This window comes from Phoenix dactylifera, chromosome 11 (assembly GCF_009389715.1).
Source record: "Phoenix dactylifera cultivar Barhee BC4 chromosome 11, palm_55x_up_171113_PBpolish2nd_filt_p, whole genome shotgun sequence".
NCBI classification, from domain to species: domain Eukaryota; kingdom Viridiplantae; phylum Streptophyta; class Magnoliopsida; order Arecales; family Arecaceae; genus Phoenix; species Phoenix dactylifera.
Genome location: NC_052402.1, coordinates 3,133,417 through 3,144,618, shown reverse-complemented (window position 1 = coordinate 3,144,618; position 11,202 = coordinate 3,133,417). Strand labels below are relative to the sequence as shown.

Genomic DNA, 11,202 nt, shown 5'->3' with positions numbered 1-11,202 from the left:
CTTGATTAGACCTGCAAGCAAATCCTGGTTGTTGCCGTTCTTTTCAACGAGCGACAGCGAATGCAAAATGCTGATAACTTCTGCCAAATAGAAATGTGTAAAGTGGATCATGTTTTCAATTATGCCCTTTACATGGTCACCAATCCTTTGGTCTCTTTATAGTGGTTTTAGCTATATGCAAGACCTTCGCTTTGATAAATGGATCCTAGTTTCCATCCGGAACCCTAGCTTCCATGTCAGCTTCCATTCAGGTTTTTGCAGCTGCATTTGCTCGTCTGTCTAAATTTGAGCTGCTTTTTTGTCAACATGCATTCATCTTCTAAAGTCTTTTTTTCTTTTTTTCTTATTGATTGTTATAGCACGCGGTCTAATCATCCCCTTTGATTTCTCATCTTTCATTCTATCAAAATCTTTTTGAGATTCTTCGAAACCAGTTGGTCCAATGTTATCAGCGTCGGCACGGGCAAGAAGGCACCGGTGGACCCTGTAGGTGGTGTCGACCTTGACACAATAGAGCCATGGTGTTGGCCCTCCGTATTATTAATTCTAGTTTGGTCGGTACTTTTGTTTACATGGAATATAGAGTTCCTTTTGTCTGAGAAAAGTCACAAAACTGAATCAAGACTTTGAATTGGGATCCTCACCGAATCTCTTCCCTTTTGTCCTGAAGCAAGAGTTACAGATGTGGAAACAAAGGCAATATCTTTGACCCACCAGTGGAAAGGGGTGGCTCTAATGTCTTGCTCATGAAGAGCACTGTGAGAAAGATGTACGAAATCTTAAAAAAAAATTCCCATATCCTTCCAAACTCGGATTCTTGACGTCAACGCACCCGTAGATAGATAGAAGTCATCTCACGCCTCTCACCTACGCATGCCTCACCTCACCTACTCGCGCCAGGGATCATCGGCCATGGCGGAATCATTGCTTCTTCCAACTTCACACCACGAAGCCATGAGAGTCCAAAACGCTAAAATAACAACAGATTTTCTTTTCCTCTTGAACAAAACACTCCAATCAATCGCACTCGCCATCCAAATTGTAAATTTTAGAACCGTTGGAACATCCTAACAACTTATTATAAGATACTTTACGGAATATGTAATTTGAAAATAAAAAAAAAAGGTAGGAGAGGTTTTTGGCCTTCTCTAATTAAGGTGTAAGCTGTCATGCGACTGAAGATCTTGCTTTGTATGAGCAGTGTCGTGGATTCAATCCCCCGGTTGCATGCAATATCATTTTAGAAGAGGTCAAATGTATCAAAATAATAAGTATGGAGCTCTTGAAATTTCTAACAAACAATGATTTGCTCCATGTTTTTTTTCCTGCAGAACACTTGCCTTGTTTTTGTGTTTGTGTTTTTCTGAGTTCGAAAATAAAGATAGAAAACAAAAGCAACATAAAAAATGGAATTTTCTAAGTGCTATACCTTCACCACCAAGTAAGATCCTGATCCTGGCCAGAGAAGACTGCAAAACACTTGCCACCTAGTATAGAGTATAGACCATAACTCTTCACTTTTTAGTTGCAAAATAAACTATAATTTATTCAGCCATATCTTAAGAAAAGACAAACAAAAAAAGATGGTTGCATTGGCAAGGCAAGTGTCTTATATTTCAAAACTTCTTAATACTTTACAACAGCCATCCATTCTGACTAATCACTGAGGCTGCATTGGAAAGCGAAATTAAAAGAAAAGCGTGAACAGCTGGGTTAAATACAGTAATTTTGATAAAAGAATGGATTAGATCATCCTATCATTTCACAGGAATTTTTTTTTTTTTTGAAGGTGCAGGAATAAGTTATTTTTAAGTGAAGTAAATGGACTAGGAGGAGAAAATTCGAGCATTTATGATATGCCGATTTTTTTGAAATACCAATTCTACTTTCCTGAAACATTGATTTGCTCCATATACTCAAATAATTGTTTGTGTGGAAATAGATGAAATAAATGGTTTAATTTTATTTGTTCTTTTTTATTTAGTTTCCAAACACAATCTAATTGACTAATCCAAGCACTTGTCTCCCTTGACTTGCACATAGTGTCAACTTACCAAGTTATGCTCTAGTTCTAAAACAAAATTCTTCCCCTTCCCTCGAGAAATTGTGACAATATTTTACAGAAAATGAGTTAATGCATTCAATCCCCATAAGCTAATTTATCCCAACAATAAAAACCAAAAGACAGAATAATTGTTTCAGTGGACTGTATCTTGTAAACAGTAAGCTAAACCATTCTTTTGATGTATGCCCGAACTATAGTTGTTGTATACATATATCCATGTATACGGGCCGATAGATGGGCATGTAAATAACTATTTCTTTTTCTTACTTTGCTAAGCTTTGTATACATTATGTATGTCCATGTATACGGGCCGACAGATGGGCATGTAAACAACTATTTCTTTTTCTTGCTTTGCTAAGCTTTGTATACGTTATGTATATCCATGTATACGGGCCGACAGATGGGATCTAGTTGATTCTTATAGACCTCTTGATGTCATATAGCTAACAGATTATGCAATCAAATTTTGGTCGTTTTCACTCATTATTGGAACTCTGCCCTTTATAAAGCACTGATATGATTATCTAGGTGAGGTTACTGTTGAACTCCTTTGGAAGCATTACTGTGTTCTGCTCGAATAGAATACTTGCTTTATTTATGCTGAGCTTCTTTTGAATGTGGTCATGTATAATAGAATTTACCTCAATATGCCCAACTTTCTTAAAAGTTTCTGTAAATGCCACTGTTCTAATAAAGTCCGGGTGGCTTCCTCCCCCCCTCCCTCCCTGAAATAATTTAGCTTCTTCCCTGTTGGGAAGCATTTTGTTTTTATATCTTATTAGTTGTCTGAGCAGATTTCAGATAAACTGAGAAAGTCTACCCTTATTGGATGATTTCTTCACTTGTGCTTTGTTATGGATGAAAATTTGTGTGAATAGATGCTTAAGATGAACTGAACTAAATGATTCGTACTGCTTTAGCAAGAACAGGGTAGGAGGTAGCGGGAACTAAGGGTTCTAATGGACCAAAGTTTTCTGCTGGGTTACTAGGTCTTCTGTTGTTAAGCATAAGCTTGAACTGATCTTTAGCCCCCACATGATCAAACTCATAAGGCCTTAAAATGCCCAACTTCTGCAGATGATGGTCTGCTTTGGTTGCTTGGCTTGTAACTTTGATTTCAGATATCATTGTAGTTTCTGATTTCAAACTCTGCCTTCTCCCCTTTTATCTTGATTATTTCCGAGTCCACAGGAATCTTGGAGCTGTTCTTGATTGTGCCGGTTCGGTCATCATAACCTTAAAGCAAGCCTGGCAAGTGTTGTTTCAAGGTTTCATGGTGGGTCCCTTTCTTGTCCGAAAATTTCTGCACCAGGAATTTGGTACGCCAATGCTTCGCACTGATTTCATAAGATAAAAGGGCATTAGACATTCTCAAGCATTGGTGGATCATCCCTTGACCACTGAAAGGAAGTCACATAGATGGGATTTGGCTTTTTGGTTAAGTTTTGTCAACATAGAGGTGGTAATTTCCATCTTAGGTCCACCAACCTGTCTGATCTTATCTAAATAAATTGGATTTCATGAGGGATTTTTACAAGTGGTTGCGTTTGTGCTTCTCAAGACCAATCCAATTATATGCTTCAGTTTGAACATCAGACATGATGGATCAGCATGCTTTGTACACAGCCAGAGTTTGGGGGCCCTCAGTCTGCCCTTAAGCCCTCACAACCTATCCATCTGCCCCTAGTATGGTGGGAATAATGCGGCCAGTCATCTGCTGGCCAGGGTTTGGTTCGAGCATATCAGGAACAAGAAGGCCATACAATTCATGGTTAACAGCAGCAAGAACAAAAAAAGAAAAGAAAAACTTAAGATAAAACTGTTGTTCTGATTTATTGCATGCTCCTCTGGGCTTTAATTTTCTGTTCTCTCTCTCTCTCTCTCTCTCTCTCTCTCTCTCTCTCTCTCTCTCTCTCTCTCTCTTCCTATGGGTGCCCGCCCCGGCCCCCCTTCCTTCACAGTTTATTGGAATGCATGATCCTAGATTGCCTCCTCATCTTAATCAAGGATGAGTCTTGGATCAATAGTAAGGTTAGAGGCCATAGATTCGAGATATGAAAATAGCTTCTTCACATATGAGGGTAAAGCTATGTACATCCAGCCCTCTTCAGACCCCGCAACAGCAGGAGCCTCGTGCATTGGGCTGTCCTTTTGAGTCTTAACTAAGTTGGTTGGTTGAGGATAGGCATGTAAAGCAAATGTGTTAGGTGCGGGTGTATTCTACTCAACTCATAAATGAGCAAAATATTTGTTGAGAGTATTTTGGCCCACCTGAATTGAACCGGACTGGTGGATTCTTCAATTTCAGTAGTTGTTTTGTAGTTGTTGGTCGTCTATAATGATTAGAATATATTTTTACACAATCGTATTGGCAGTCATTACTCTATGACCTGAGCTTAACTCACCTGCAAATTTGGAAGCTGCACAGATGTTTAGTCAGAACAAACATGAATACAATGGGAGAGTGCGTGAGATTGTGTAGCAGAGATGGATGGCCGACTGAAACAATTTCCTCAATCAAAATAGTGTCTGTATGTCTCTCAGCTACTCTGTTTGGAGTGGTTGCACTTTGAATTCTGTATTGAAACCAAGCATTTCCTCTTTCTGTATATATGCTTAACTTCAAAATTTTCAAAATCCAAGTTGTGTCAGGCCTCAGTCACGCTTGGCGTGTGTTGAGGGCCAATGTCATCCTGAAGGGTGACTAGGCCACTATGATTGGTTTGTTCCAGAGGTGCCCTAAGGAGGTAGGGTGCCACCCTCTGGTTCGGAACATGAGTATGGTTGGTGGAGGCATCACTTTTGGGGCGAGGCATGTCTCTAGGAAGATGAATGGAGCCACAAATCGGGTGATTTCCTTTGTGGCAGATCACTCCAGTGGGATCCTTTAGACCGGTGAGGTGGTGTTACCTCAGGCTCTTCGAGACCTGTTGTTTTCTGACTTCCTTGAATATTCTCATATCAAAGTTTGTGAGTCGTCTGTTGTAGCAAAAGAAAAGGAATCCAAATATCTTTGCTGGAAGTCATCTCGTTCTATATGCTTTGACATAAGTATGATCTAGATGTGTTTTGGCTCTTCATAAGAAACCACTAACGACCGTTAGCCTTCTTCCAGCTGGGATGTTCTGGGGGAGCCCTTTGGAGGTCTTTCATCATCCTCATAAGATGGGTAGGTATTGCAACATCCATGCTTGCTTTTATGAACAGAAAAGATGGTACAGCTATTTTGTATTAGTTATTAGTAACTATGCAATATTAGGAGGCCCAGTTGAGTTTTCTGATTTGTTGATTCTGCTTCCTAATAGCATTTATTTCCAAACAAGAACTTCATGGAAATTCATTTTTAACAATAGCCTATTACTTTGTCGCAACTTCAAAAGTTTCTCATTCAATTTTTCTTTGCTCCCATTCAATCAAAGTTTCCTTCAGCAACCCACGATCTACCAAACTCTTGTTCAACCTTCGTTCTACTAACTTTTCATGCTTTCCTTTCTCCTTTCAACTTGCTTGAATCTGATAGATTGTAATGTGTTGAGTTGCGACGCATAGTAATTAATTTGTTGAATGTCTTACACTTGCATCCCAAGTAACCCACCCTCATAGCGCCATATGGACATTATATCCTTGTACAGTGGACATACGCCGGCAAATTATTGTCCACGTAGCATTTCAACTTGCTTGGAAGATCATATTTAGGATGGCAGGATTAATTTTAATTCGAGCAAACCGCCTCATCAGGCTTTGTGCAATCATTTCATCAATCTCTCATTTCAATGTTAAGATTCATGTCGATTCTATTTGTTGATCGATTCAATCCAATCTCCTAGCTTTAAAAACTTTTTTTATATGAATTAATGTAGATATAGATAAAATTATCAAACAAAAAGTAATGAGAATTGTATATTTCGAAATCATCACGTAAAATATATTCTAAGTTCAAGTCTCAACAATCAATAATTATTAGTTATTATTTGTACTTACTGTCCAACCAAAATAAAAAAGCTTGGGTCTTTTATATCAAAATAAAATCTTAGCAATGGGTAATCCTTGTAAATTTTTAAAATTGGGTCTGAGAGCGCCATGGCTTTTGGATGAGGTAAGCCGGCCCACTTCCTGACCTTTTAGATGCTTGTGCGCGTGCGCAGGTGTTCTTGAGCGGTTGAGCCGGACCACCACAAGGGATGGTTTTAGGAGAGCAATGCTCATGGTAGATCCATCTAAATCCATTAATTTCCCGTCGGAAGAGGTGCAGGAGAACAGGAACTAAGGGCTCGTTTGGTTTGCGGGAAGCATTTTTCCTTCTAGGAATATGATTTCTGAGAAACAGATTCCTAGAAAGAGGATGCCTAGAAAAGTACTTTTGGCATGTTTGGTTGACCATGGAAAAGTGACAAATTTCTAAAATGCTTTATTTAGTTGACTATCCACTTTTCTGGGAAAGTTATGTATAATTCCTATTATGACCTTAATAAAAATTAGGTCTTTAATGCCTCTTTAATGCTTTTTTAATGTTGAAGGGCCTTTTTGTAAAAAAAATAAAAATACAGTGATTCCCGCCTCATGGGAAAGTAATTTTTTCATGTTTCTCATGGAAAAGTCGTATCGGAATCATATTTCCATAGGAATACAACTTTTCCGTCTCTTTTTTGAAAACTCCAACCAAACAAGAGGCATCTCATTACTTTCTCGTTGACCATATTTTTTCCCCTTCTTTCCCCGCGAATCAAACGAGCCTTAAGATATAACAAGGTAAAGACTGAGAATTGTTGTTTAACGAAAGAAAGGGAAGAAGAAAAAAAAAGCAGAGAACTATTCCCTTCAACCAACTCGGACTGTGATTCATAAATGTAGATCAGTTCGTATGCATGCATACCTACCATACTAGGACTGCGAAGAACATAAGGAGCACATGTACCCATGTGTCCCGTGTTAACACATACAAAAATCCTTTGTGGATCTAGCAACAGCAACACTCCCATGCATTTATATCGCACCCGCTCAAGAAATTAACAAAGAATCCATTCATTCCTTCCATGCTGTTTCTGATGTTGACAGATGCATGGATATATAGTAGATGATATTCCGGATAGGATAGCGGGGGTCCCATTAATTGGAGTGAGCCGCTACACCACTGGATACCTATGGATGCAATCCTTCCATGGATTGTCCGGGTCCATGCCGGAGTCTCTCAACGCCCTCCACATCACACTGCAGGCCTTGAACCCCGTCCCGAACGCCAGCATCCACACCCTATCCCCCTTCTTTATCCTGCCCTTGGCCTCGAAGTAGGCCAGCTCGTAGAAGACCAAGCTGCTCGACGTGTTCCCGAACCGGTGCAGGCACATCCGGGCCGGCTCCGTCACGCCGTGGCTGAACCGCATTATCTTCTCCACCGCGTCGATCACCGCCTTCCCGCCTGCGTGGATGCACATGTGCTCGAACGCCTTGGTGAAGTCCGGCACGTGCACCGCCTTCCGGTCCCCCGCCTTGAACGACCTCGTCACGTTGTAGACGTGCCGGAGAAGCTCGGAGACCGGGAGGACTCGGGGGGCGAGGGTGGAGATGTGGGCCTTGAGACCGGCGCCGGCCACCCGGACCAAGTCCTTGGTGAGCGCGACGCCGACGTTGCCGTCCTCGTCTTCCATCTGGACGGCGGCGTTGTAGGCCGCGTCGTCGGCGCCGTGGTGGGTGCGGAGGGTGCGGACCAGCTCCATCTTGGCGGCGCCCAGCCGGGCGGGGTCGCTGGTTAGGAGCGCCGCGGCGGTCCCCGCCCGGAAGATGCAGTTGGTCACCAGCATGTGGCGGTTGTTGCCGAAGTACCAGTTGAGGCTGGTGCTCTCGGTGACGACTATAAGAGCGTAGCCGACCCGGCGGCGGAGGATCTTGGCGGCGAGCTCGATGGACATGGTGCCGGCGCTGCAGCCCATGCCGGCGAGGTTGAATGTTTTGACGGAGGGGGGCAGCTTGAAGTGGTGGACGATGAGGGAGGAGAAGGAGGGGGATGGGGCGAACATGCTGCAGGCGACGACCAGGACGGTGATGCGGGAGGGGTCGACGGCGGTCTTTGCAAGGAGGGAGGCCACCGCGGAGAACATGCCTTCCTCGGCCTCGAGGATGGCATACTGGAACTGGGCACCGTAGTCGGTCTGGAAGAGGTACAGCGGGGCGTAGGTCTCGTCCCCGAGGCCGGACTTGCTGAAGATGGCACGCATGAAGTCCTGGCTGCTCGGGGAGAAGCGGCGGCTGCGCAGGCCGACGTACTCGCACACCTCCAAGCTGCACCGACGGTCGTGGTCGGGCTTGAAGCAGGTGTAGTCGACGAGGAGGACGGGGAGGGGCCGGGTCGACAGGTAGGCGACGAGGGCGACGGTGGTGCACCAGAGGAGGGAGAGGAGGGCCACCTTGTAGTCGGAGAGGAAGAGAAGCACGTCTGGGCTAAGCAGCGAACTCGGGATGGAAGGAAGCATGGTGTGGATTATAATGGTCAGCGCTAACAGGGTGAACATGGAGATCCTGAGGAACTGGATTGTAGATCGCATGGCTGCAGCTTGCCGGAACCAAGAGGAGAGGAGAAAGAGAGAGAGCCGCAGGTGTTTCTATGGGTGTATGGTAATGGAAGTGCATGGTCTTATAATTTCTTTGAAGAGAGGGACAGGTGATGGAAGGTGTATGGAGCATAAGAGAAGCCATATGCAATTATGCATGGAGGGGAATTGGGGCATGGAGGAGCATTGAAGAGGGATTGAGGCTGCTGTCTCGTTACAATTGATGGAGCTGACCTAACACGAGTTGAAATAAAGAACCAGGTCGAGCCGCAGGAGGTGTGAATGAGCGTAGCCAGGAATCAAATGGAGGAGAGATTAATAGGTGGGCCAGGTCCAGACAGTTGGGACTTTATGGATGCGTACGGATGGATGCTTTAAGTCACGACTGGGGAGGCGGATTCAATTATCAAATAATTTTTTTTCTTCTTTATCTTGCAAAATTAAGACAAAGGTTGCAAGATTCATTCATCTATTATTTATTTTTGGTACATTTGCAGCTCACGCTAATCTCACATGATCACTATTTTCTGAGTCGAGGGATAAAATTCATTTACTCTGACTATTGATATTTCATGCCATGCTAGATCCAGTTTAGATAGGTATGCATTGGGCGGTACCTGTTGGTTTACATTAATACCACCATTGGTGCGACATCTTGGTTTGAGGGTATGCATTTAAAACTACTGGTATCATATCTAAGTGTGCTATTAGACTATGGTCGATTTCTTAAGATATGCACTTGGCTAAAATTATTTATCATATATTAGTTTTATTTACATAATTAAGTAAATTTTGGTATATGTAATATAAATACTACAAATATTAAAATTATTTTATTGATATAATAGAATATATATTTATATTGATAGGATATAGTAAAGTTATCCGATGATTTATTTATTATTGTCGCTATGTATTATAGAAAATCTTTTTTAAAATATTCAAGATATTATTATATCTGGTTATTTATTCACAATAGGTCTCGTCCAGATAATTCATCTAATAGAAATACAATATTTTTGAAGAATAGCTAAAGCACATTTTACCGTCCCAAAATCATAAAATAGGTCAATCTTCACAAGGCAAAACCAGCGGCAAGAAAATATCCAAGCATTAGATCAAACAACATAATGTAGCAGCTATAAATAAAGATCAAATCAAATAAATAATAAGTCAAAGAGCAGCTTAAGTTAGGTAGTACTTTGTCAATTCTAAGATAATGGGACAAGAGTCTAAAAATAAGACTAATTCACGTACACACAGGCTGAAATAGATAATTTTTAATTTTAATTAAGAAAAATAAGGGTGGAGCAAATATTTATTTAGTGAAAAAATTGTCCAAGTAGTATAAGTCAACAAATATCATAAAAATATTTGAAGACAGAAATCCTAAAAATATAAATCAATCTAACCAATTTTTTCCCTTGAGAATATGTAAAAATGCATCTAAAATAATTCTATTTTTAATATATTTTAAATAAATATATCAAGTATAAAATATATTATATTATACACTATAAAATTAGTTTGAAATATATATATATATATACATACTTTGCATAATGTGCGGATTATAAATTAGTTAAATAGTGAGATCCGAGCCAGTACAAATGCATTTATTACACTAAAAGCTGAGAGTAGAGCTACGCCTTGAATTTCGGGGAGGGACCGCTCCACGTAATGTCGGCAATCCAAGAGACGGCACTCGAGTGAAAACATGCACATACGTGGGTAAAATATTGCCCATAGGTCAGTGCGATGTCTACGGCAAGGACAGTGGAAGCAAATGCTATGTTCCCCTTTAACAGGCCTGGATGTCCTGCGAGCTGGGTCCTTTTCCACTGCAATTTTATCGTTCATTATTTAAATCTTAGATTTACATGTAGTTATCTGTTTGCAGCATTGTCGCCTTCTTATGTCAAATATTAGAGAAACTACAAAATGTTGCCCAAATCGTCGAAGCATAATTTTAACTAGTGTGGTTGGGAAAGATGTTGAAATCAATGGCCAACAAGAAGGAAACATGCCAGCTAGCTTCAATGGCCAGCAATAATATTAAGCTCTTGTTTGCTCTCGGCAGGATTTGAGTTGTATCTTTCGTGCGAAAAAAAAAGATTTGCGGTGTCCTATGATGTCGGTTAATGAATTGTGCAATAGCGGCTTCAAGAGCTATGGAGATCGGTAGGGGAAAAAAATTCAGCTACTTCTAAACCTGTGTTCAGACATGATACACGATTGATGTGGTGAACCTCTTTGAGAGCTATGGAGACGATACAACCATTAATCTACTCAGGATGCAGTGAGATGTGCTGTGTGCATTGAGATTTGTAACATGTAAAGGTTTTGACCTTCGCTGCGTGCATAGTGCTCCGCCGTACGTGCCTCAAAAATGGCATTTTGCTGTTGACTTTAGATTTATTCGCGGGGTTAGAGAGAGAGAGAGCGGGTTAGAGAGAGAGAGAGCGGGTGCATCAATATTCGCGTTCTCTGAGGGGGTCTTTGGGGTATTCTGTCGAATAGGTGGGGGTGTGTGGGGATGACTGATTCGGGGGGTGGATCGGCGGCGCCGGAAGCTGAGATGCCGAAGGGCTT

The 11,202-nt window shown here is 41.6% G+C and overlaps 1 protein-coding gene across 1 annotated transcript; it reads right to left on the bottom strand.

Moving 5' to 3' along the window:
• Window positions 1-6,882: 6,882 nt before the first annotated feature.
• Window positions 6,883-9,079, bottom strand: LOC103720565 (3-ketoacyl-CoA synthase 11-like). Its single transcript, XM_008810330.4, has one exon. The coding sequence runs from the start codon at window positions 8,602-8,604 to the stop codon at window positions 7,189-7,191; it is 1,416 nt and encodes a 471-aa protein (XP_008808552.2). The 5' UTR covers window positions 8,605-9,079; the 3' UTR covers window positions 6,883-7,188.
• Between the last annotated feature and the right edge of the window lie 2,123 nt (window positions 9,080-11,202).

Excerpts from the sequence above, each read along its gene's own strand:
- LOC103720565 (XM_008810330.4), bottom strand. The coding sequence starts at position 8,604 with ATGCGATCTACAATCCAGTTCCTCAGGATCTCCATGTTCACCCTGTTA.